The sequence below is a fragment of the Zingiber officinale genome, chromosome 6A (genome assembly GCF_018446385.1).
Source record: "Zingiber officinale cultivar Zhangliang chromosome 6A, Zo_v1.1, whole genome shotgun sequence".
In the NCBI taxonomy this organism is placed as follows: Eukaryota; Viridiplantae; Streptophyta; class Magnoliopsida; order Zingiberales; family Zingiberaceae; genus Zingiber; species Zingiber officinale.
The window spans coordinates 112,974,004-113,000,336 of record NC_055997.1 but is presented as its reverse complement, the minus strand read 5'-3'; the positions used below and the strand labels follow the sequence as shown (position 1 = coordinate 113,000,336).

At 36.0% G+C, this 26,333-nt stretch overlaps 4 protein-coding genes across 5 annotated transcripts; 1 reads left to right on the top strand and 3 right to left on the bottom strand.

Annotated features, from left to right (window-relative positions):
• The first annotated feature begins 283 nt into the window (after window positions 1–283).
• LOC121997501 (VAMP-like protein YKT61) lies at window positions 284–5,459 on the top strand. The gene is made up of 6 exons (XM_042551943.1): window positions 284–604; window positions 1,079–1,176; window positions 2,669–2,773; window positions 3,053–3,118; window positions 3,824–3,910; window positions 5,037–5,459. Exons 1-6 carry the CDS (start codon window positions 385–387, stop codon window positions 5,085–5,087), a joined length of 627 nt encoding a protein of 208 aa, XP_042407877.1. The 5' UTR covers window positions 284–384; the 3' UTR covers window positions 5,088–5,459.
• Window positions 5,460–5,875: 416 nt separating this feature from the next.
• LOC121997500 (ribonucleoside-diphosphate reductase large subunit-like) lies at window positions 5,876–11,049 on the bottom strand. Of its 2 annotated transcripts, none has more exons than XM_042551942.1 (17): window positions 10,582–11,049; window positions 10,443–10,504; window positions 10,266–10,353; window positions 9,614–9,877; window positions 9,297–9,537; window positions 9,139–9,215; window positions 8,577–8,747; window positions 8,401–8,493; window positions 8,172–8,321; window positions 7,995–8,081; window positions 7,753–7,917; window positions 7,552–7,671; window positions 7,120–7,322; window positions 6,872–7,021; window positions 6,645–6,792; window positions 6,466–6,555; window positions 5,876–6,385 (listed from the first exon to the last, which is right to left on the bottom strand). In XM_042551942.1, exons 1-16 carry the CDS (start codon window positions 10,807–10,809, stop codon window positions 6,469–6,471), a joined length of 2,334 nt encoding a protein of 777 aa, XP_042407876.1. In that variant the 5' UTR covers window positions 10,810–11,049; the 3' UTR covers window positions 5,876–6,385; window positions 6,466–6,468. The 2 variants fall into 2 exon arrangements, with proteins under 2 accessions (XP_042407876.1, XP_042407875.1); XM_042551941.1 differs by having other exon boundaries at window positions 6,473–6,555; window positions 10,582–11,048.
• Window positions 11,050–15,852: 4,803 nt separating this feature from the next.
• On the bottom strand, window positions 15,853–18,935 carry LOC121997499 (BTB/POZ domain-containing protein At1g21780-like). Its single transcript, XM_042551940.1, has 4 exons — window positions 18,682–18,935; window positions 18,425–18,570; window positions 16,780–16,895; window positions 15,853–16,686 (listed from the first exon to the last, which is right to left on the bottom strand). Exons 1-4 carry the CDS (start codon window positions 18,813–18,815, stop codon window positions 16,084–16,086), a joined length of 999 nt encoding a protein of 332 aa, XP_042407874.1. The 5' UTR covers window positions 18,816–18,935; the 3' UTR covers window positions 15,853–16,083.
• A 326-nt stretch (window positions 18,936–19,261) lies between these two features.
• On the bottom strand, window positions 19,262–25,085 carry LOC121997498 (3-phosphoinositide-dependent protein kinase 2-like). Its single transcript, XM_042551939.1, has 11 exons — window positions 24,487–25,085; window positions 23,223–23,403; window positions 23,054–23,106; window positions 22,877–22,978; window positions 22,706–22,811; window positions 22,545–22,623; window positions 21,423–21,588; window positions 20,379–20,513; window positions 20,144–20,313; window positions 19,655–19,877; window positions 19,262–19,571 (listed from the first exon to the last, which is right to left on the bottom strand). The coding sequence occupies exons 1-11, from the start codon at window positions 24,658–24,660 to the stop codon at window positions 19,488–19,490; spliced, it is 1,473 nt and encodes a 490-aa protein (XP_042407873.1). The 5' UTR covers window positions 24,661–25,085; the 3' UTR covers window positions 19,262–19,487.
• Between the last annotated feature and the right edge of the window lie 1,248 nt (window positions 25,086–26,333).

Genomic DNA, 26,333 nt, shown 5'->3' with positions numbered 1-26,333 from the left:
CAGTAAAAGTTGTTCCAATTTCATTAGTAGGGGCAATGGTGAAGTCATTATCTCCCATCAATTCTCTTTTCCTTGGTATAGGAGCGGACCAAGAATTAGTGGCTATTGTAATATAAAATTAATATTGGTCAATTGTTTTTAAAAATAAAAAATAGACTCTAGCTGGATGAGATGTTATTTTTGTTTCGATAATAAATAAAAAAGGAGTTTTGTTTGCTCAAATAAATTTAAGGTGCGGAATTTTCTCAATTTTTTGGCTAAATATATTTAATAAAATATCTGTCAAAGGTCACTTGTTATTCCTTTCATCGGCGACGAACGAAAAAGCGCAGAAGGAGAGGATTCGATCTCGCCTCGTCTAGGGTTTCCCGATTGGGATCGGAGATGAAGATTACTGCCCTCCTCGTGCTGAAGAACTCCGGTGCCGGCGACACCTCCTCCTCCTCCTCTTCCGGGACGGATCCCGTGGTCCTCGCCAACGCCTCCGACGTCAGCCATTTCGGGTACTTCCAGAGGTCGGCCGCCAAGGAGTTCATCCTCTTCGTCTCCCGCACCGTCGCCAAGCGCACGCCCGCCGGCCAGCGCCAGTCCGTCCAGCACGAAGGTCCTCTTTGACGCCGCGAAATTCAGCTTTTTCTTCGATCGTACCCGGTGCATTTTGTGTATCGTTTCTCCAATTTGAGAAATTGGTGGCGGATGATGCGCAGTTTCTTCTTCATTCGACTAAATTTGCACTTTTTTATTTTGTGCAATTTGTCAATTCCGCGTCTTGTGAAAAAAGGGGTCATCTTTAAGTTACCAGTATGGCATCAAACTAATCTAAAGACTCTCCATGATTGGGTAAATTTTGGGTTTTCTGGATTTTACTAACGACGTGTCTTGTGTAAAACCAAAAGTTGTCTATATAAGTTCTCAACGTGGCATCAAACCAATCATAATATTCGGCATGAATTGGGTAATTGTGAGGTTTCAGAATTAGAATAGCATACTGTAGTTTTCATTTTTCTCTGCCAAGGTAGATTTCTTCAGTTTTATTATGGCTAATAGTTAATCTCCTTCTTTCTTTGATGATTTTCAGAGTACAAGGTGCACTCTTATAACCGAAATGGCCTTTGCGCTTTGGCTTTTATGGATGATCATTATCCAGTGCGAAGTGCATTTTCTCTCTTAAACACGGTAATTGCTTCTTTTTTTCTGGCATATGACGCATATGCTTCTACCAACAACAATGGTCGTCTTAAACCACACATATGTTTTGTAAAAAATTTAGTTAACTTCAACTTGTTCCTCGCTTGAATCAGTTCAACTTAAGTTGTCTCATTTCAGGCTTATGTGCATATTTAGGTTCTCCTTATGGGAGCTTTAATGTGTAAATTTGCACTCAATGTACACTTCTTGAGTTCTTGTCCCCTCAAAAGTAGCAATTCTGACAAGTTTTCTTTTCTATTCTCTGTCCCCAGTTCCATTTTCATGTATCCATCATTTACAAGTATGCTTGAAGGACATTGAAATGAGCGTGTACTATAAGAGAATGGGCAGTCTGAGTAACCCAGTCACCTTTATTTTTAGTTTCATATTAGGTTCACCCATTACTCCCAATGATAATACCAAACACTTCTTTTGTAAGATGTACCCTCTTACATAGAAAGGCATATTGAGGAAGGTAAAGGTTTGATGGGAACGTTGTGGAGCTTCTAGAGTCTTAAGTGAAGGTTGTGCCACTTAGGTTACCACTGCCTGTGATACATAATCTACTTGAGTGTTTGTGAGTCAGGAAACAATACACACAACTTATTTTTGTAAAGATGAGATGCTAAGACAAATAAAAAATATTGTAGTTAGGGAGCAATTGGGTGCAATTTCAGTAGTCAGTAAAATGAATGAAAAATAGAATGCAAATGGTCAAATATGATCAACAAATTTTGTTGTTACACAAGCTGAGTCAATGAGACACAGAAAACTTTAATTAGAAATAATTTGGAACATTTGAAGATCACTAATTATATGATTTTGCATTGAGTTACAACGAGGAATAGATCCTTGTTACATTGATTCAAGATTTGATATCCTAACCTTCAATTTATTTAGTTCTCGATGCAAGCTAAATCTAGCATTACATAGTATCAGTTTCAGAAGGTATCTTCTTTGGCTTTTAGAGAAGTTCCATAATATTCTTTGGCAATATCCTATTGAGGAAGTTTATGCTGTTTTCTTGACCTTATCATCTGATATGGGACCCTGGGCCTTATGATTGTAAATTGCCTTTGATTCTTGTATTCCAGACTATATTCAATCTTGATAATGACATAATATTATTGGTTGATGATTGTAAGCAATGTTTTGCAGATTATACTTCCTTGTAAAGGGATTTGGAGTTTACACTTCCTTAGCTCTAAGTTTTTCCTAATCATATTTCAGGGTTCAACTTTCTCTAATGTTGGTTTCTATGGGAATATATACTCGACTATTTCATGTCTTTCAAAACTCTAAATCTGTTTAAGTACTAGATGGAGATCCGAAGACTAATTTTTGTGGGTTCAATGTATTCTAATCATACTTCAGGATTTGCATCATTTCAATTTGGTTCTTGTGGGTGTTATGTCATACTTTCGTTAAACTTGTTATTTCAGTTTTTCTATTTGCATTAGAGTTTTTCTATATGCTCAAGGTACTGGATGAGTATCAGAAAACTTTTGGGGAGTCTTGGAGAGTCCAGCAGACTGATTCAACTCAACCATGGCCATTTCTAACTGAAGCATTGACAAAATTTCAGGTTTGTCTTGATTTTAATTGTGGTTTTCCACCGATGTCAGCATTTGGTTTAATTTAATAACTTCAAAAAATTTCATGATGGAAATGCACAAGATAGCTCTTTTATTAAAGTGATGCCTTTTCTTCGTTCTTTTGTTTGTATTGTCTGATAATGTGATAAATTTTCTTATATATTGCATATCATTTTGATTGAAAATTGTTTTGACACTTTGCCACTCTTATTTAAATCATTATTTTATTAGCTTCAATGAATAACTTTGCTCTTATTTCCTCTTACTAGGATCCTGCAGAGGCTGATAAGTTGCTGAAAATTCAGAGGGACCTAGATGAAACTAAGATTATCCTTGTAAGCACACCCTTTTGCAACTCTTTTATGCTTTGGAAACATCCATTTTATTGGTTAAAAGACTAATTAAAAAAACAAAGTGAGCTTATGTCTGCTGTTCATTTATCTACTCAACTTATCACAGTAAAATGGAAAAAATCATCAGTAGAGGAGCCATATATAACTATTTTGGATGCTGTGGCCCTTTTAACCATTCCCTGTTCCCTGCTCAGAACAATTAAAAAATCCTATGTTTCAGCTTCATTCTTCACCAGATGATAGTATGGGCTGCAGAAATTGTGATTTTATACTGCAAAACATGAATATCTAACTTATTTCCCTTCTCATTTGGGCATTACTTGCGAGAATGTTGGATATCCATTCTGTCAATACTTAAATGATTGTACTGCTCATGTCAAAGTCCATGAAATGTAGGCATTTTCAGTTTGGAAATGTCTTGGAATGTTGCTATTTGATATTAAATCTTTGCCTAGTGATCTTCTGAAACTTACCATGTGATTGAAATTGAAGCATGCAGCATCTGCCTTGTGTCGAAATTGATGTCTTTTTTTGTATCTCGCAAATATTAAATTAAATTTGTCAAATAAATGGTTTATCTGACAAAAAAAACTAGAAAATGTTAACATTCTATTAACGGATGAGAACTTGTAGCGACTTTGAGTAACTTTTACTAATCATTGTCCCTTTTTTTGGAAAATCATGCAGCATAAAACTATTGATAGTGTGCTCGCCCGAGGAGAAAGGTTGGATAGCCTAGTGGACAAGAGTTCAGATCTCAGCGCAGCATCACAAGTAAGCTTGACTCTGCTTCAGTATATAGTAGTTCAATGTAATGGTTGATAACAGTGCATTACATCCTTTCAATACACATGCTAGAGAACAAACTTAATAAGAAATCACTAATGTTTGCCTAAAGAATAAGCAACAAACTTGAAAAAACTTCGGAGATTCAGTCAATGAAAAGGCCAACAATTAACGAGAACCAATTCGGGCGATTAAGTTATTATACTTGAAGAAGCTAGTGAACTCTGTATTGGAAAATTGATTGAGAAAGGGCAGAACATTTGTAGGTATAATTACATAGAAAGCTTCTAGTGTATTTCTATGATTGTACCCATTACATATATATATCATGTCACATATATAAGTTTTTTAAAGATCTAAATCACCGTTAACATTATTTATGATATGTAAAAAATAAATAGAAAGATAGGTTTTTTAGTAGGTCATATTTTAGCTTAATTATCAACTAGGTTTGCTGACCCACTTTTTGAGCAATTAATTTGTTACCTTACTTTCCTTGCAAGCAGTGGGTTGAAGCAGTTAATGCAAGCAGTGAAAAGCCCAAGTCACAATCCGTGCATTAAGTTAGCCTAACGTCCTAGGGTAACTTTTTACCTAGTAAAGAGGCATGTAGTTGTGCCATGTTTTTACTCTACACCCAACATACATGCACCTGAAGTGGAAGGGAAGAAGTAGTTGTTTAGCATACGAGCATATCACTTGATGGCTGAAGCCAAGACTTTCATTTCCATAAGGGCAAGTCAAGGACCCATATGGGTGTGCTTCTTGTTTATCGATATAATATGAGGAACACTGCCCTTTCTAATTACCGCTTACTTCCACCATCCATTCTGTCCAAAATTTAACACCCAATAGACATTCTACCTTTAACAATTTTGCATAGTTATGCCTAATTGGTGATTATGTTTTCGATCCAATCTTTATACCATTTCAGTGTAATGAAATCAATATAAGAGCAGAACCAATCATTCAACATGCAAGTTTTTTTCATTTCTGTTTTCCTGTTCTTCCATTTGACACTATGCAGAGTAGTTTTAGCTTAACACCTTGCACTGATTTTTTTGTTTTTTTTTGTTTTTTTTTGTTTGATCCTATTGTATTTGTTCATGCGAAGATGTTCTACAAACAAGCCAAGAAAACCAATCAATGCTGCACCATGCTGTGACATTGCCAGAGGAGAAATCTGGGTATCAAATTTCATTGTGTGCGCATTCTCTGTTTGGATAGTAGTTTACATAAATACGGTTCCATCAAACATTTCAAATATACCATCCCCTACGTTGAAGTGATTGCTCTTTCACTGCCCTGCCAATTAAAACATCTTCTTTGTCTCAATTACTCCATACTTTTTGTGGTGTTTGTAGCACATTATTAACCTGATGCGAGTAATGTTGGTGATCTTGCGGATCACTACATGGTAACGTGATTACTTATTCATTTCTCTATCTCATTCACTTGGTCTGTACTCTTTTGCATGGTTTATATCTGTAACGCTTCTTTAAGGTTAATAATGTTTTTACGACTGGAGTGGATCAAATGGTTGATTTGTGTTATGGTTAGTTTGAGAAATTTTGATGGGATTGGAACTTCACCTCAAGGAGCGTGTATTATAATTGAAGACTCACGGTGTAGCCGAGCCGATAATCACGGGACAAATTTGCATCGTGTATAAAATTGAAACTTTGGTCAATATAGAACTAACTCTAAAAGTTTAAAAGATCTAAAGAAACAAAAAACCTCAATAATCTCAGAAATCAGAACTCAATTTGAGCCATATAGAACTTCCCCTCAAGGATCGTGTATCATAATTTCTCTGGGTCGAGAAATTATAACACACTGTAGCGAGTTAGCCCACATGTGATAAACTTGTATCAATGTATTCTAATTTCTCCTTTTGATAGTCTTGAAGTTTTGTACGAATGCCAAGTGGGAATCTCATTTAAATTAATAATATACAACAATGAATTAATTTTAATTTAAAATATCAATTTCAACTTAACATTTCGAAATGGCACTTGGACAATTTAAAATAACATTTACATGCAAATAAAATCTTATAGGTAAATTGAAATTCAACCATCATTACATTTAACATACTATATATATGCACTTTTTTAGGGCATAGTTTTCAAATGCAGGATAGATCTGTTAGCGACCTGAATGATTTACCCAATCGCGATATTGAAGACATCCACATGTCAGTAGCAAATGGACGGTGCAGATTGCAAATAAGATAGCTATTCGTTATATTAGAAGAAACAGATATCTATTTAGTGTAACCAAAATAAGCCACCACCCATACTATAATACCAAGTTAATACCAAGTTAAGGATGCCTAATCCAGGGACCATGAATCTCTTGCTTGCTGCAACATGAGATGGTTCAACTTCCACAAGCCATGCAATCTTCACGGTTTTCTAAAGCACAGGCAATTTCATCGCCTTTCTCGACTGGCTCAGTTTTCTGCAGTAGAAACCCAGGAAGCCCACAGAAGATTGTGAGCAACAATACAAAAGTCGAAACTTTGAACAAAATCAAGTGACCTTTTACCCCAAGTGCAGAGTGTCGACAGTGAACTTGATTGCGTCTGCAGCTGCTCGCGAACGAAGATAGTACATCCCAGTCTTTAGTCCCTTTCAAGCCACAATTCAAAAACAAGAAGCTTCAGCACGCATATGACAGTGAAGATACAGTAGTTGAATCTTCCTTGTTAGTTGCAGACCTTAGACCAAGCGTAGAAATGCAGTGAAGTTAGTTTCCCGAAGTTAGGTTGATCCATATGAATGTTAAGGCTTTGGCTCTGATCAATGTAGCACCCGCGATCGATTGCCATGTCAACCAATGTCCTTTGCTTGATTTCCCAGACAGTTCTAGCACCAGAAAGGCAGTAGCATAAATAATCGAATAAGTAAATCCTAGACATCAGTGACGGAAATGAGTGAACCATACTTGTAAACTGCTTTTAAATCATCTGGAATCTCTTGAATGTTAAGAACCGAACCATCTTGATTGATGATCTTATTCTTTAAATCCAGTGACCAAAGACCCTTTGCGGTCAAGTCATGTAATAGATGCTTGTTGACCACAACAAATTCTCCACTGCAAAAACAAGTGAAAGATTCAAGAGAATTAATTGAAGTTTTTTTAATCTCTTCAACCAGAGAATGTTTGGATCATCCAGCTAAGTTTAAGAATACCTCAGAACTCTGCGATTGTAAATATTAGATGTGTAGGGTTCAAAACATTCATTGTTGCCAAGAATCTGACTGGTTGAAGCAGTAGGCATAGGAGCAACAAGAAGGGAGTTTCTGATTCCATGCTTCAATATCATTTCCCTTAAAGCTGTCCAATCCCATCGATCTGACGGAACTACATTCCACATGTCGGGTTGAAGGATTCCCTGCAGACAATTGTAAATGTTAGAGAAATATGCAATTATAAAAAGGAAACAAAACTAAAGTCGCCGGGTGTTCTGTAGCAGATAATGATGAACATATATATACAACAAACCAGAGTAAAAGAAGGGAACTACAAGGACATGTACACACTTGGATTAGCCAAGTTTTTTTGTGTTCTTAACAAAATGTGTAAGACAAGTTGCAATGTTCAGTAGAAGGAAAGGCATGAACCTTGCTTACTGGACTCCCTTGATATGTCTCATAGGGGCCTTCTTTGACTGAAATTTCTGAAGAAGCCTTCAAAGCGTGATAGTATATAGTCTCAAATATATCCTTGTTCAGCTGTCGAGCCTGGAAGAGGAATGAACTATAGTTGCCAAATGCACACTGGAAATCCATGACCCATAAAACTGAAATGATCTTAGCAATTACCTCAGGTGACTCAAAAGGCATGCCCAGTAAGATAAAAGTGTCGGCCAAACCTTGAACCCCGATACCAATTGCTCTATGCTGTAGATTTGATCTCTTTGCAGTTTCCACTGGGTAGTAATTAACATCAATAACTTTGTTGAGATTTGCCGTCACAATTGCAGTAACCTGTAAGATAAAGTATGTGATTGATATAGAATTAAATTCAAAGTCGGTATATTTTTGTTTAAAAACTTACAACTGACCTCAGCAAGCTTGTCAAAATCAAAGTATCTGTTCTTTGATCCAATGCTACCAACCAGTTTGGATGGATAAGACTCAGATGAGACATCCTGGAAGAATTTAGCAAAAATGAGAACACGACAAGAGAATCAAATTTAATGCAGGATATATACCACAAGCAAAACATCAAAATAACATACTTTCTCCTTCACAAACCGTGGCAAGGCGATAGATGCCAAGTTGCACACAGCAGTTTCAGTTGGGCTTGTGAACTCAATGATTTCAGTACATAAGTTTGAGGATTTGATTGTTCCCAGATTCTGTTGATTGCTCTTTCGGTTGCAAGTATCCTAAGGATGCACGCAAATGCCAAATGAACTGCCAGTAAAACAAATTGCTTTTATCATAATGAATAATACCAATTAGTACCTTAAAAAGCATATATGGTGTTCCAGTTTCTATCTGCGATTTCAAGATTTCAAACCAAAGGTTTTGTGCTGCAACAACTTTCCTGGCCTTTCCCTAAAATTACATTAAGTGCAACCAGCAATAAACATAAGTGATATCGATATTTCAAAACTTGAATTTTCTTAAAAAAATTCTACCTCTCTCTCATACTTTGTGTAGAGATTTTCAAACTCATTGCCCCAACAGTCAGCTAATCCAGGAGCTTCACTGGGGCAAAACAAAGACCACTGGCTATTACTCTTTACCCTCTCCATAAAAAGGTCAGGAATCCATAGGGCATAAAACAGATCCCTGGCTCTGTGTTCTTCCTGAAAATTAGTAAAAGAATAAGTGCTAAACGATAAGTAATATATGAAACGTGACAGACAAAAAACAATTTTCATCTAGTAATTAACTAAGTGTACCATCAGTATTGGTCTTTCCTTCACAAAAAGAAATAGTTAATAAAAAGTTGATGATTGGCAAGACCAAATTTATTGCACAGACATCATTCAAGCTAGAGTTGGAGAATAGTGACTCTTCATCAAATGCGACCAAATTAATTAGATGGATGTTCCCAGTTGCAATATTCATATAAAGCTTCTGTGTCATTGCAACATAGTTTGTGGTTATATAAGAAATAAGTGTTTTGAAGAACTAAAAAACAACTCAGAACAATGGAACATTCACCATACAAAATAAACACATAAAGAGACATACCTTTCCATGATTCTTCCTCAAATCAAGGAATTCATATACATCAGCATGCCAAGGTTCCAAATACACAGCAAATGCACCTAAAGTTCAGTAATATATGTGCACTTATTTACAGTCATAAATCATATATAAGTGCTGAGAATAAATCATAGTCACATTACCTTTTCTTTTGCCTCCCCCTTGATCAACATAACGGGCAGTATCATTGAACACTCTCAACATTGGAATGAGGCCATTAGATGTCCCATTTGTTCCGCGGATATAAGATCCGGTAGCACGAATATTATGGATGGAAATGCCAATTCCTCCAGCTGACTTGCTTATGACCGCACACTCTTTCAAAGTTTCATAGATTCCCTCAATGCTGTCTTCTTTCATGCAAACCAAGAAGCAGCTACTTAGCTGTCAAAATCATTCACCAGCATAAACAAACGAATAGCCAAAAGTAACTAGAACATAGAATGTGATTAAAATATACTTGAGGCTTTGGTGTGCCAGCATTGAACAAGGTAGGAGAAGCATGGGTAAACCACCGTTGGGACATCAAGTGGTAGGTCCTGATAGCAGAGTCAATATCATCCTTGTGAATTCCAACAGAAACTCTCATGAGCATGTGCTGAGGCCTCTCCACTACCTTACCAGAAACTCTTAGGAGATATGATCTCTCAAGAGTTTTAAATCCAAAATAATCATAGTCAAAGTCCCGGTCATAAATAATCTCGTTATCCAGTCGCTCAGCATTCTATGCAACAAGAAGAAATTGTGAAGCAAGCAAGGCTTGTGAGTGAACTAAGTATTTGTAATATTTAACAAACTTCAAACTTGAAGTAATAATGTTTGTCCAATAACCAAATGATTTTCTAAGTAAATATTTGTTCTTATCAGAAAGAAAACATCTTTGCAGTGCCCTAAAAAGAATTAAATGATGCTTTAGGGTAAGCATCGTTTTAATCTGAAAAAAAAAAACTAACTAGAGACTCCCTATTCTTTACTAGAAGTGATGCTACTAAAAGCTGACTTTATTATTTGAATAAACATAAAATATGTATCAAGGAAACAACCTATTGTGACAGCAATTTTTCCGTCACGAGAAATCATAGCAAGAATAAGGTTCTTAAAAGGCAACTCACTTTGATGACGATCTGAAAAATGTCATCAGCAATCAAAGGAGCCTCCTGCCCAGACCTCTCATTGATGTGATTATACATCACCTTGATCCTGAATTAACAACTATCAAGATTCCACAATCCTAAATTGCAATAACCAAGTGAAAGAAAGAGTGGCATGAAAACGGTGAGGATTGTTACGTCTCTGAGAAGGACTCCAGCGTATTTTTGTGGAGATTTGACACCGCAATCCTGGCAGCAAGCTTACAACAGAAAGAAAGAACAAAAGATCAGGCAACGACTGAATAACGGATCGAGGGACAGAAAGCCTTAAACATACCAGCGCGTAGTCAGGGTGGCTAGCGGTCATGCCGGCCGCCGTCTCCGCGGCGAGTTCGTCGAGTTGGCTAGTGGAGACGCCCATGTAGACGCCGGTGCAAACCTTCTGCGCGACCAGCACTGGGTCGCAGTGCTCCTGGCTGAGGCCGTAGCTCAGCCTCTGGAGCCGCACCGTGACCTTGTCGAAGCGAACCGGCTCTCGCCGGCCGTCCCGCTTCACAACGTACATCTCGATCGGGAAATTCGTCGAGCAGGTGGAGGGGATCGGTTCGGGAGTCGGGAGCGGTGCTTTGGGCGGAAAAAGTATGAGAGCGAGCGAGCGATCGATTGGGCGGAGAGAGAAGCGAACCCAACTGGCAACTGGCGCTTGCCCGATTTCGAATTTGAATCGTCTTCCTTGGAAAGGAAGCAATCGACCTCTCTCCCACTTTTTTCGGAATCAACTCAAGAATTGGCGTCCGCAGCAATCCATTTATTATTATACAACTGTTTTGGCGCCTTTCTTCCAACGTCGGCTGACGGGGCTGGCTGGGCATGCTATCGGGCCGGATCCTCTTAAATAAACCCGATCCATAAGTGCGGTGGCCCCAAGCATTCCCAATCCATCAGTAGGTTTGCGAAATTGCGAATGTGCAAAACCACTGTATTTAAATTTATTTATTTATTTATTTAATTATCTATGAAAAATCTTATGAAATATGATTCTTTGCGAAAAAGCAAAATCATTGTATTTTTTCCCTTTCATTATTATGTATTTTTTCTCTTTAATTGTATTTTTTACTCTAGCAACTAGGATGAAACTTCAGTACTGAGGAATCAGAACTAGAAAAATCAGAACGAATGAAGAAATCACATTTTAAAGAAATAAGAAGGTTAAAAGGCTGGAAAAATTTATTCTCTAATCTTTCCTCAACTGAGTAATTTGGAAGGAATTCAATTGAAAGTTGACCTAAATCTCATTTTTTTTAAATATCATTTTGTCACACACTCGTAACATTTATTAAAATTGAAAGATAATTTTAATTTCTCTTCACTCAATTTATATGTGAATATGTCATTTCTATTTTTTTTACTTAATGAAAAGAAAATAAAAAAGGAAATATATTTTTTAAACACCATTATTTATTTTTGCTCATAATATTGGAGTTTAGAAAAAATAAATTTTAAAATGATTTATGAATTCAATTGAAGTGAGAGCAATAACCTTTTACTTGTTAAATATCAAAAGTTTAATAAAATTGTTAGAAAATAGTTAATAAAATGAATCAGATGATTAAATCACATAGCTTTTAAAATTACTAATTTTATTCTTAAATGTCTTTTTAGGTTATTATAATTAACTGATAAAGTGATTAATAATAGGTAACAATGTCAAGCAATTCATTTTCAATGACATCCATCACTCAGCCTGAATATGATATTCTTAAAAGAAAGTCAGTGGAGAGTTCGAGATGTTGACTGATCCTAAGAACCTTGACATAGTTAAATGCAAGTTGTGTAGAAAAATAATGTCAGGTGAAGTTTATAGGATCAATGAGCACATTGAAAATATACCTGAAAATATATATGGTTATCAAAAAAAATATCTCAAGAAGATCGCAATAAGTACAAACAAACTATTTTAGAAGGAAGAAACAAAAAGAAAACAAAAGAATGGAAGAAGAGAGTTATAGGGCAAAGGTGAATATTCTTCTAGATGAAGAAGGTAATGAAATTAAAGGGGTAGATGGACTTAAAAACCTCTTCCACTTAGCCCCATGTATAGATATGCATCGATGATTTCTCCACAAAATGTAGGTTCAAGTGGAAGTGAAGTACTTCGCCAAAAAAATATAAATGAGACTCTTTTCAAAGAGAGAACTCAACAAGTTCAATAATATATCAGGAGATGAATTTGTGAAAATGGAATCACATTCAATGATGTTGATAATGATAGCTTCAAGCAACTAATAGAGACAGTGAGTTAATTTGGACTGCGATTCAAGCCTCCAACTCAATATCAAGTTAGGGAGCCACTTTTGAAAGCTAAAGTTGAAAGAATAAAGCAATTGTTAAAGAAACATGAAAAAGGATGAGTAAAGAATGAGTGCTCGATCATGGCAGATGCACGGAGTGATAGAAAAGAAGATATATCCTATATTTGTGTGTCAATTGTAAGAAGGGTACTATATTTTTAGAGTCTAAGGAGTCTTCAGACAAGATACATGTTGGTGCAATATCGCTAAGTTAAGGTTGACTAGTTTGACTAAGCTTGAAATAGCTCAACTTTGAGTCTTGATATTTGACAATATATGGAGATTGCAAGTGCAATTATCCGTTTAGAGAGATTGTTGGTGTAATTCTTCTTTGGTCAAGGTTTGACCAGTTTGATGTGAAGAAGAGTGAAGTATGTCAAGGTTGACCGGATACTTAATTAGGAAGTCCTAACTAGAGGTTAGATAAGGGCAAGACCAACAAGAAGGTTGACAGAAGAAGAAAATCTAAGTGAGTCAGTGTTGATTGAACATTTGGTGTGAAAAGCCCTAGTGAGTGAAGTTAGATGATGGAAATCCTAGTGAGTGAAGCTAGGTGATGAAAAGTCCTGGTGAATAAAGCAGGTGAAAACCCCTAATGAGTAAAGCTAGGCTGATGAAAAATCCTGTTGAGTGAAGTCAGGTGAAAAACCCTACTGAGTGAAGCTAGACAATGAGGAAGTCCTGATGAGTGAAGCCAGACAGTTGAAAATCTAGGTGGATCAAAGGTTGACTGGATTCCTGGTGATTGGAAGTCCAAGTGAGTCAGGGCTGACGTGACACTTGGCACGAGGAGAAAAGTCTAAGCAGGTCAAAAGATTGACCGGACACTTGGTAAAAAATCTCAACAGGTCACGGTTGACCGAATGTTGGGTAAAGGAATCCTAGACTTAGGTTTGGAAGTTAAGGTTTAGTAATCGATTATCATAGGTTAAGCGATTGCCCTAATCGCATAAGCTAGAATTTCGTGAAGCACAGTGAGTTTTAGCTTGGCTTAAGCGATTATCCTAATCGCTTAAGCCAGGAATTCACAAATGCACAGAAACTTTGGTAAGCGATTAAGCAAGGTCGTTCTTCCGCAAACAGAAGCATGCCTAGTCGATTAGGCATGTGTAATCGATTAGGGTAATCGATTACGCTTGAAAATATAACCGTTTGAAGCAGGTTGCTAACGTGGTAAGCAATTAAGAAGACTCTTAATCGCTTAAGTCGCTCGAAGAGCCCTAGAAAAGGGTTTTGGCGGACACTGTTTTATCAGATATCTTGCTTAAAGTTTCACATGACTTCACACCAGTTCTTGGAGGCTTAGAGTGAAGTGTTGTTGCACTTTCAAATTCATCAAGAGGTGTCTACAAGTAAGAAGAAAGAAGCTAGAGTTTCATTTGCTATAAATTTTGTATGATTTCTTATTGAATTAACTTCTTCTTGTTCTTCTTCTTGTATTTCTGTGTGTGAGCTTGTACAAGGCTTTTCCACCTCCAGATTGTTTCTGAGAATGAGTGTTTTGATAGTAGATGTGTGAGAGAGGGTCAGATCTTTTGATTAGTCATCTCGTTTGAGGTGGATACTAAGTAAATCCATCTTAATATCATTAGAGGAGCTTGCTTCAAGTATTCTGCTACAAATCATCGTCATTCGAAGCGAGTGAGCTATTTACCCCTAGCTCCGATGTGACTCAACAACACATACAGTTGAACTTATTTTTTAGGATGTTGACAAGTGTGTTGAACAAGTAAGATCAAAATATTATTCAGATTGTAACAGACAATGTCAACAATAATATGACTACAGCTAAATTGATAAGAGAAAAGCGACCTGTGATCTTTTAGAGTTCTTATGTAACTCACATTGTTAATCTCTTGCTTAAAAGTATTGACAAACTTCCATTATATAAAATGATTATTGAACAAGCTAAGTCTTTTTCCATTTTCATTTATGTTCATTATAAGACTTTGTCATTGATGAGAAGTTTCAAAAAGAAGAGAGATATAGTCCGACCAAAAGTTATTAAGTTTGTATCAAATTCCTTACATTACATAGTTTGATTGAAAAAAAAAATCTACTTTAAGGATCATGTTTACAAGTGTTATATGGGAGAAATAAAAATGGTCAAAAACAAATAAAGAAAAATTGACTTACTCTACTGTGATGAATATGTGTTTTTAGAATAGTGTGACACTTTGTTTGAAAATATTTATTCTTTTGGTAACAGTTTTTCTAATGGTAGAGGAAGATAGAAAGTAATCCAGGGGATTTCTATATGGGGAGTCTTTTCAAGCTAAAGAAGATATCAAGGTGACTTTGAACAACCTGAAATCAAATTGTCAGTCTACATAATGATTATTGAGTCAAAAATGAAGGATAGACTCGATATATTATTGCATATCACTACCTTTTTGTTGAATCTCTATTTTTACTATAAAAATAGCTCTATTGCTCTTTATAAGGAGGTCGCGACGTGGATTTTTGAATGCATAGAAATTTTGCATGTCAATGAGTTTGATGTACAAGATATAATTATTAACAAGAAATATGCAAAATATAAAGAAAAGACTGAATGATTTGGGAAAACATTGGCAGCAAAAATAGGTGAACAAAAATAATGATACATTTAATCCATGTGCATGGTGGAGTACCTATGGTGCTCACACACCCAACTTGCTAAGAATGACTTCGATGATACTTTCATTAACTAGAAGTTCATTTAAGTGTGAATGAAATTGAAGTACATTTAAAAGAATAAGCTTAAACTTTAAGTCTTTTAAAGTTTATATTCAAATTACTAACTACAATATTTACTATTACTAACTACAATATTTATCCTCTCTGTTTTTTTTTTAAGATTCATTCACATATAAGAAATAGGTTAGATGTTAACAGATTGAATAATCTCATATTTGTCCAATTTAATATTAGATTGTTGAACAAAGAAAAAAGAGAGAGAGAAAGAAAGATATGCCGATGTCCTTGTAAAAGATACTTCAAATGTACAAGATTGGATCACTTGGCAAATGATCGCTGAAGCAACTGAAACAAATAAAAATCTACAACCCTGAAGAAACTCCAAAGAGGACTTCACAAGATTGGATGATTTTGCATCCGAAGAAGCAAAGGAGAATCATAATGATGATATTAAATTTATGTCCAATGATGAAGAACAAATTATTAAAAATTATAAAAAAAAAATAAAAAAAAAATAAATTTATAATATTTTATTAGTTGTGTAAATTTAAATTTATTTTAAATTTAATGTTATTATGTTAGAATTATAAAATATGATTTATTATGTAATTTATATTGACATTATGAAATTTGCATAGTAACACTTAATCCCCACCTAAGCGCCCGACTAGTATAACCTTGGTATACAAGCACCAACCCCTTAGGCATATATAAGATCGTAGGAGACCAAATACAAGTTCAAAAGTAAGCAACTCATACATCTTAGTTTGTCAAGGATGGCCACAATCGAAAATGTGCCGCGGCGATAATCAAGGCTTCCAAACTGTAAGAACTTCTTGAAACAGTTCGAGCAGCAGTTCTCGATCAGCATGGCAAAAAAAGTTGTTCATGTCGTCCCTCACATCGTATATCTTTCCGAAATCAAACAGGTAAGACAAGCAGGCCTTCTTCAGTTTGTTCAGCTGGTAGAGCCACGCCTCGTGAAGCCTCTCGAGGATGTTGCTAGAGCTGATGTCTTCCAGGAGGCTCTCCTCGCAGCAGTTCTTGAGGTCCGCGATGTCATACTTGTTCGCGGCAGCCAGCAACGAAAGGCGATGCTTCCAGAAATCTTCCTGCTTGATAGTCCCGTACATGTACGCCAGAAGAGCTGAGCATGAATCCATCGACATGTCCTCGATCTTTATCGTAGATGACTCTTTCTCCTTGAGATCATGCAGAAACATGCTCTCGAAAACGGGTGAGCTTGAAGCGAGGACAGACTTGTGGGCCTTCAGGGCACCATCCAAGGTTTTGATTGTAACATCGGCATGAATGCCCTCCTGAAGCATACGAGAGACGCATCGTAAGGTACTTTTGCTTGAAAGGGGCAGGAGCGAGCCCTCATTCGGCCATATTGAAGAACCTTCAGCACCCTGTGAAAAAAATGGATTTCAGTTAAATTCTTGTACAGTATTATATTAATGTTAGCATCTAATGTAATATCTATCGAGAAAAAAAGTTCTTACGTCCAAGGCAGATATCTTTAAATCGAGAAATTCTACATCAATTGTAAAACGCCCATTGAAAGTCGAATCTATAGGCCAAACAAAGTCTTCATTGGTCCGGATCAGCTTCTCATAGACTGCAAATACGTCAGTGAGTCGTTGATGAACCCAAAAGAATTACTCCAGGTTGTTGGAATGAACACACAAAAAGCACATGAATCCACCAAAGCTAAGATGCAATTTATAGCTCAAAAATGATCATCTCTAGTAAGAAAATCAAGATTAAGTTTTATAGGTCATTAGATTGCTGAAAAGAGTAACTATTATGAATCCACTGGGTAAGGAATAAGGTCACCCAAGAATTGTTATCGGCAAAGAAAACACATTGATAAACTGCCATTTTTTTATATCGAAACCAACACAATTAGTACAATTTGACACTACTTACATTTATTCCATTCAGAAGCACAGGTTATCATGGGCATATGATGACTATTTGTCATTCAATTGGCGTTTCTGAAGGATGGATGCTGAAAATTCTCTAGTCTAAGCTTCTTTGCTCTGATGATCAAACAGCTCATTCATTTCAGTAATCCATCATATTGATGCATGATGGTAATTGTCACTGAACTCAGATACTTTAAGTAAATACCTAGGAAAGAAAAATCAGATTTGATAGAGAATGGAAGGGATTCAAGGTCACCCATGGCATAATGGTTGGCATATATGTTATCACAGAAGATTTTCAGCATCACAAGCTTGGAGTTGAAAGTGGATAAAGAACATGAAGATATTCTTCATCGGCCAAAAAATTGGAAAACCTGTAATTCATCCTGATTTTCATTCAACCACTGAACTAACTAATCCAGTTAATTAGTTTCTTTGAGCATGCTAGCCCAAGCTAGCAATTCCAAGCATGATTATCATATCACACTTGCCTTTTTTTTTCCATTATTTGAGATGTCTTAAAATGTCCGATGAAGTCTAAGTCAGAGCTTTTATCTCCAGCGAGGCAATCCAATAAGAAATAATCATAGGAGCCTGCAAAGGAAAGATTTGCATAGAGAAGCAGATATAACCCCAGAAGATCTTCAAATACGAAAGAGTGACTGTATAGTGAAGGCATAAGTAAACCAATTCCTAGTACAAGTAGTCTAGGAGGAAATCTATTTCACAAGTCTCAAGCAAAGTGATTAATCTCACACTCAGTCGATATTGCCAGAACTCCAAACTTCAGACGCTTCGCCTATCTATCTGGGTTCAATTCTGGAGTCCTTCAGTTAATGAGCGACAAAAGAAAACATTTGGGCCACGGCAAAAAAAGAAAAAGAAAAAAGGAGTTTTCCCACTAGATTTTAGTTTAGACTAATCGATATGCTTGTTTCGTTTTCCTTTGACAAACACATTTATCAAGTCTCATTTCCCCAATTTGCAACCTGAACATGCAACGTCTAGAGAAATAATTCAAGCTAATTATCATAAAAATCATTCCTTAACAAGAAAGTTGACCAAAGACGAGAAGAAATAAAGCTAAGAGTGGTAGGAAATAAGACATGTTGGAACAAGGAAAGAAACAAAAATTCGATTGATATATTGCTTGAAATAAGATTCATCAAAATTGTAAACGATTTTCACAAAAAGAGGCGTTTTCAGAGAGGAGGAATACCAGGGGAGACAAAGCGGCGGCGCACGGGACCAGAGCTGGTGACACGAATCACGAACTTTGCGAAGGGTGGCTGCTCCTTAGAGATTCGAGCAGGCTCGGGGAAAAGCCGGATGTACATGTAACGATTCTTCTCGACGGACAAGTGCCTGAAGGTCGTTCCAAACAAAACTCAATTCAAAAATTTCAAATCTCGACTGAGGAACGGAAGAAAAGTAGAAAGAAATCCAGAATCCTTTGACCGAAGGGAGTGCACGAACCATTTCCAGATCCCGACCTTGAAAGCATCGGAGCGGCGGTAGGAGCAGGGTCCCAAGGTCTCGATCCTCCATTGCGCCAGCCTGGATATAGTCTCCACCTTCGATTCATTCGCGACCGCTCCGCAGCAGCTCATCTCTGCTCTCTTCCTGTTCTTCTTCTTCGATTCCGACGATGGCGAGCAGTGGGTGCGGTACAAGATCCTGCGCCGAGAGGCAGCACACTCGATCGAAAGACGAGACGAAAGCGAGTGGCCCTAATATGACTTGGGGATTTAAATAATTTATGCAAAAAATCATTTAGGATAATTTTCAAAAACACCTCCAATGTTTACGATCTTTCTAACAACACCCCCAATATTTGGCTAATGTTAACGTACCCCTTAATTTTTTTTTTAATTTCTTATCATTAAAAAATATTAGATTTCTATGCCTACAATCACACACCGATTTGATAATAAACACAAATTTGAAGCCATACAACTGCAATAACATTAGATGATCTATCATATCACAATCTTCTTTTTCGAAGGAATGACTTGAAGAAAAACAGATTGTTCAAGACCAGAGTTCATCAACAGGATTACAGAAAAACAATGATCTCATAAAAGAATGATAAGACTCGATGTCTCTATCGTTGTACATGAGCGGATGCTTGGTTATCCTGATTCAATACGATCCTACAAACACCTGCATTTGCCAATTGCAGCCAAAAAGGGAGGAAGCAAATAAATTCTTTTCCTACAATTAGTATTGGATAGTCGAATCTGTATGGGTAACTAGAAATATCTTTTAAGAAATCTGCAAGTTCATCGCTGTTGAAGTCCTTCGATCGCCTTCTTCCATTGCCATGCCCGCTGTTTCGGGTCCTCAAAAGAACTCACCTTTCTCGGCTGAAATGATATCACATTACAATCAGGATTTGCGGCCTACGGTAAATGGATAATATGAACAAAGCCTGAGTGAAGAAGCATACGGTGCAGATCTTGAAACTCGAGGAACTCGCTACTTGGACGTTGAGTTCATTGGGGTCGTTGGACCAAACTATACTAGTTTTCGCAGTCATTCTGGATGGATCCACAGAAAGCAACCTGGGACTGTCAGTAAGGATGAGCTGCACTTTCTTGTTAGTCAATCTTCGAATTTTCTTCAGCTTCGAGGTCATGACAATAGCCTCGTCGGGCTTCAGAAACTCTTGCCTGACACGATCACAATTTTTAGAAACTTTCTACAGCACAAGAGAATAATAACAGAAACAACAAAGCACAAATTGGATCGATCAGAGGTTTTCAAAAAAATTTGAATGCGGCAGGAGATAATTGCTTCATAAGAACTGGATTGAGCATGTCATGTGGAATGAAAAATAAAATTCTATAGGATTGATATTTGTGAGTAGATATTGTCGATGATAATAAATAACTAATGAGTAGTGTTAAGATGGTATAGAGAGAAATCGTTGGTGTACCATCTAGAGTCAAAGGAATCAATAGAAGCCAGCCGAGACATATGAGACTGTGCTTCAGAAGAAGAGGCGAAACCAACATTTGCATCGGGTATGTTCTGTTGGTCAGCAGTAGCATCTCCGATATGTGCAGTGTTCCATGGAGTATCTTGAATGTCGAAATCCACACTGATCTGAATGGAAAAAAAGGTAGCTATTAACCGAACTTTGGTCGTGAGGCAAAAGAATAAGTTGTTACTTTCTTCTCTAGAGCAAGTCTTGGTGCCGGCAACTTCCGCAAATTCTGCCAATTGATCCCTTTGAAAAAAGGATGATTCTTGAGGGGAGCATAGCCATCAGGTCCAGCACCTAGTCTTTTACTGGGCTCTGTGTCCTGCAATAGAGACAGAAAGCATGTGTTCAGAAGTAGAACAAGTTACAATCTATTAAAATATCTCAAACTGGAGTAAACACCAGAAATCTTTGCAGTTGAAATTAAAGAGAAGAAAGATAGTCCGATTATGCACTACTTGTTTAAGCCAAAAGTTGAATTGAAAGTAGTTAATTATGGTCTTACCAGAACTATGAGGCAGATTTCTCATGAATTTAATACATTTTCATTGGTTTAGTTCAATATTACAAAAGATTGGAGTCAATGAATAGCTCACTCATACCAATTGAAGTTATTGAAATGCAACAAAAAAAATTACTACAGAAATATCAATAATAATATGAGGCATTTAAGGCAAACTCCATTTCTCCCAACTTATTTTCAACATTTAAACATGTAGTATTTTACATAGAAGTTTCAACATTCATTTTAAAGAATATACAGAAGAGAATTATTTATCGACCGGCGCCCTTGTTCTAGCAAAAACGAGGCTTATGTACAAATCAAGCAGCTAATTTTCAGAGAAACATATATCTGACGAGAAACAGTATAAGCCTATACAAGATCAATGGAGAAAGATAAGAATAGATAACAGACAATAAGAGAACAAGCATGTAGGATTCATTTTCAGCTGCTTATGATTTCAAAGAAGGAAACAAATTTAACAAATTGGAACCGTGTGGAGAAAATGATGATGATTCGGTCGATGACAACCATATTCAACATAGAGCAGGAGGAAGATGTTACATCAATGTTGATCATATAATTAAAGGCAGTCTTTAAAGACAATTGATGTCAGTTGGTTCTTAAAGTTTAGATGGCACAAGAAGCTAATAGTTTAATGCATTGAGATTATTGTGGAAGGAATAGGGAGAAATTTAATGGTTGGCTTGAGACTGAGGTGTTGCTTACCAATAATTTATCTATAAGGTCTCTTGCTTCGTCTGAAAAGTACTCAGGAAATTTGACATCTCTCGCTATAATTCTTTGGAATATAAGCCATTCACTAGCATCTTTAAAGGGAGATGAACCAGAAAGCATTTGATATATGGTGCATCCAAGGGCCCAAAGGTCATTCCTGAATAATTAACATATCAGAGAATAGTGCAACAAGATTTGCAGTAAAAGTTTGATGTATCTATCTTTTCCATTGAGCAAGTATTTTGCTCAATCTGTAGCATTGCATCTCTTACAGAATTTCAACTAACATGCCCCCCAAAAAAAGGCGTGCTCTTACATGGATAGATATAGTAAATCGTATGTTTACAGTAAAATTAAGCCATGGCAAGTGTAATAGATGAGAAAGTTCTCCGTTTAACTCAGTATTCTGTCATTGAGGTCTTGAAGCTTATTCAATGGTTTCATGGAATAGGATATTTAATTTCTAAAATACGACACATCAGAATATCGAATGAGTATAACTGAACCCAGACAACGAGGACTGATTTTCAAGAACTTCAACTGTATTTCTTCCAGCATAAGCATGTGCTGTCAAAGCGCATATTCCTCAGAATTAGCATTTACATTAACAAATATGGATCCAACGTATAATGGATCCCATATATATATGAGACAATATAATCGGTTCTCACATTAGAACCAACATGGCATTAGATAAGATAGGTTTCTTATGATTGCTGACCAACTTTGCAGAATGCTAAAATGTGGAATGAGCCAATCCTATTGTTGACTCAGCTGGGTATATAGTGGAAGACAATTTCATGCTAGATCAATAGGTGAATGACACATTTATTTTCAGCAAAGACTCACAGTTGCCTCTCAAACATATGCATTATACCCACTCTTTGAGGCATGCTCTTGTCTTCATCTCAATTTTTCAAGATTAAACACTAGTTCTGATATTCACAAGTTTCTAAATGCCAGCCTCAGAAGATTCCAAGCAGAATCATAGTTAAAAATCAGTGATTGGCTGGTCTGAGGTATATTGCAGAGATAAAAGAAGGTAACTAAGAAAACTTGAAGATCTTAGTGAGAAAATTCGGATTTTTCCTCGTAAGCAATTAGTTTCCTTACGCAAAAGCTGCTGGAGCAGAATTAAGAACTTCTGGAGGGATGTAAGCAGCTGTTCCAACAAAAGTGCAAGCCTTTTCATCTAGCATGCAAATGTAAATATTGTCTTTTAGTGTTTCCCTTTGATATTCTGGAAAAGAAAAAAGAACTTCTCCAATATATACTTGCTGAATTTGGAAGAATCGTTATCTGAGCATGCCTGGTGGGCTTCACACTACCAAAGTCAGCAATTTTAATGTGTCCATCAGTAGTCAGCAGTAAATTCTCTGGCTGCAACAAAAGAATATACAATAAGAAATTCTTAACAGGGTCAGATTCACATATTCATTACTTACCTTAATGTCCCGATGAATTATTCCCATGCTATGAATGTATTCCAGAGCATCAACAACTTCAGCAGCATAAAAGCAAGCCTCATCCTCGGTAAGACGACCTTTCTGTAGCCACCCAACAAAATATTTAGAAATGAAATAAAAAATAATATAAAGAAATGTTAAATCATTCTACAGTACCCGGGTTATTTGATCAAATAGCTCTCCACCTTCACAGCACTCAAGTGCCATGTCTTCCAAGTAACATCAATATGCAATGTAAAGATCTTATCAACTATCTTGGATATATTCAGCACAGGGCACAACCAAACAGATGACACTAAAATCTGTAGCTGAAAGATAGACTTACAAAGAGAGTAAGTATCTTGGAATGTGAAACAGAGCTTGATTATGCCAGGATGTTCCAACTGATCAAGTAATATACGCTCCATCTTTACATAAGATACTTTGTTTTCTTTTGCAATGAATTTCTTGTCCATAATTTTCAAAGCATAGACATTTCCTGTATCATTTTTTTTGGCTTTCACAACCTGAGATGGTAGAAAAGTTCATCAGTATGATTATCTTATCATTATTATCCAATTAACAATGAAGAAAAGACAAGCAACAGAAAGACACTGCATTCCATGTATAACTATACAAAATATTTGAAAAATTAAAATTGACTAGTATCTTGGGCTTTAGTTCATTGTTATGTTTATGAATAATAACCTTTTTATGTGCCTAGGACCAGTGACTTTAAGTCTCCATCAGCCTATATGTCAAGCACAAAAAATAGAGAAAAAATGGCCTTTTGAGGGAGAGATTAACCAAAAAAAAAAGGGCAAAACTGAGTGTTTTATAAGTGAACAATCTGTATTCTCCTTGACTTATCAAACTATAATGTTTTGACACAGAATCAAAGTTTTAGTTCTGACCATTACATATCATGCAACATAAATAGGCAATAAATTGAGGCAATGAACATAAACATGAGTCTAGCCGGTATGCAAAATTAGTGATACCAAATTTTGCTTGACGAGCAAGAACCAAGTGTGAAGATAGAAATAATACCGAGATGAAAATTTATTGAGAAGGAAATTTTGGAGTATCGACTCTACCTTCTTTTTGTTTTATAGAGGTAACATCTTTCCTAAATGTTTCTTGAATGAGACTGCAATGTGTTTTATTATGGTGAGATCCAATTCTTTGCCTGTCATAGTGTCACTCTTGTGGAGAAGAAATCTAGAACTATTTAAGAGTTCCCTATTAGTATACGTTATTACAACTCCACTACTCAAACTCTTTTTACATGAATTCACATCTAATTTTCTATCTGAATTCCCTTTACATCTTCAAGATTATAGAGCCTTTCACAAAGACACAATATCACAAGCATACCAAATGACAATGGCAATATCTTCTTTAATTGCATTGTTCACGTTATTTCTATACGATTATACTAAAAAAAACCACTGGTTTTATATCCCTTTTAGAGCAAAAAAACGAGGTAATAAGACCATAAATAACAAAGTGGTAAATGGCGACAGATCTAACAACAGCAAACTGGCGGAGGAAAAGAAAGAAACAAATGGACAATGAAAGAGATCAAATTGAAAGAGGAAAGATCTAACCTTTGAGTAGGATCCGGTGCCCAGGAGTTTTCCCAGCTCGAAGTCATTGACGGTGAATTGTTCCTGTGGCGCCCTGAAGGCAATGCTATTGGTCCTCTGCACCGCCTTGCTCCCAGCCCCTCCTACCGCTGGCTGCTGCTGAAACTGTAGCTTCGTCTCGAAATCCCTCTCCATCTCTTCTCAACGCCACCGCAGACGACAGCCACCAGGCACCAGCTATCTACCCAACCTCTCTTCTCGGGCCGCGAGCGACGATGGCCCGTCACGACCTCCGAGGACGGAGGGCGGTCAACGAGAACCCGCGAATTATCTCTTTATCCCAACTTTGTCAACTCCTCCGCTTATCAAAGGGAGGAAAAGCGAGGGCTTTGCCTGCTACAGCCGCAGCCTTAAACCGAATCTTTAGACGTTCCCGAGGAGGCGATTACAGGTTAAAAATCACAACTTTTGCTAGCGGTTTGGCCAAAGATTGCAGATTTTCGATCGTTGTTGGGCTACAAAAAGGGATTCGGAGAAGGAAGGGATCGATCGGGGAAGGAATTGTGGGATGGATGGACAAGAGAATCGAGAGGGAGGGGGCTGAGTTCCCACATGGCGACAGGAGGGTGAAATATTCTCGGTTAAAATTAATTATTATTCCTTTTATTTTCCATATTCATTGTGGGACCCACTTAATCCAACCAACACAACGGCGTGTAAACGTACGATTGGAAGTGGGTAAATAACAAACTTCCTTTTTGCATTTCCTTTTTCTTTTAAAAAGCAAAAGTACTAAAAAATATATATTTTTTATTTTTTTTAAAAAAAATCTTAAAGTATATTACATATATTTAACGTTTAAGATTTTAAAATTTTAAAATTAAGTTATAATATATTTTAACCAATAATATTTTTTTTTCTAGGGTTCAGATTTTCTCCTTATATTATAGTATTCAAAATTATAAATTTTAAATACGGATATATTATATATATTATGATTTATAATTTTAAGATTTAGAGATTGAGTTATTTAAAATTAAAAATTTTAAATGTATATGTATAATATTTTTAAAAAAATATTATTATTTAAATTTTATTTTTTATTTTTTATTCTAAATAATATACCTCAACTCTAAATTCCAAAAAAAAAAAATTAATACGTTCACGGTATAACATTTTCCTATATATCATCTTTTAGGAGGTAAGGTTTAGGATTTTTAATCTATAATATGTAGATTAAAGAAAATAAAAATTAAATAATAATAATAATCATAATAAGACTTGATAGGCTGCCTATGTTATGTATTATTTTTTAAAGTTTTTAATTTAAAATTTAGAATTTAAGATAGAGTATTTAGCGTTTAGAAAATGGGAAAAAAACCATAGGTATGTACGGACAGCATACAATGAGCCACGTATAATGGTGCACACCTTTTATATATATATATATATATATATATATATATATATATATATATATATAACATGAAAATTTTAATTTTCTCGACTTTTTAATTAAATTAATGTTCTCGAGTATCGCCCTTAAATAATTATTAGAGCATCCACATCAATTACCCTAAATTAAACTTTTACCTTAAATTTTACATTTTACATTAAAAAAACATCCGCATCAGCTATCCTACCCATTCCCTAAATATACATTTTATGAACAGTAGTTCTTTAAATTTAGGGAATGGATTCCATTCTCTAAACATTAAAATAATATTTCTCTCTCCTCCCACTAATAATAAAAAAATTCTCTTTCCTCCATCTCTCTCCTCATCTAATAATAAAAAAAATATGAAGGAAAGAGAAAAAATAATTAAAAAATAAATATATGATAAATTATAGGGAAGCTGATGTATTAT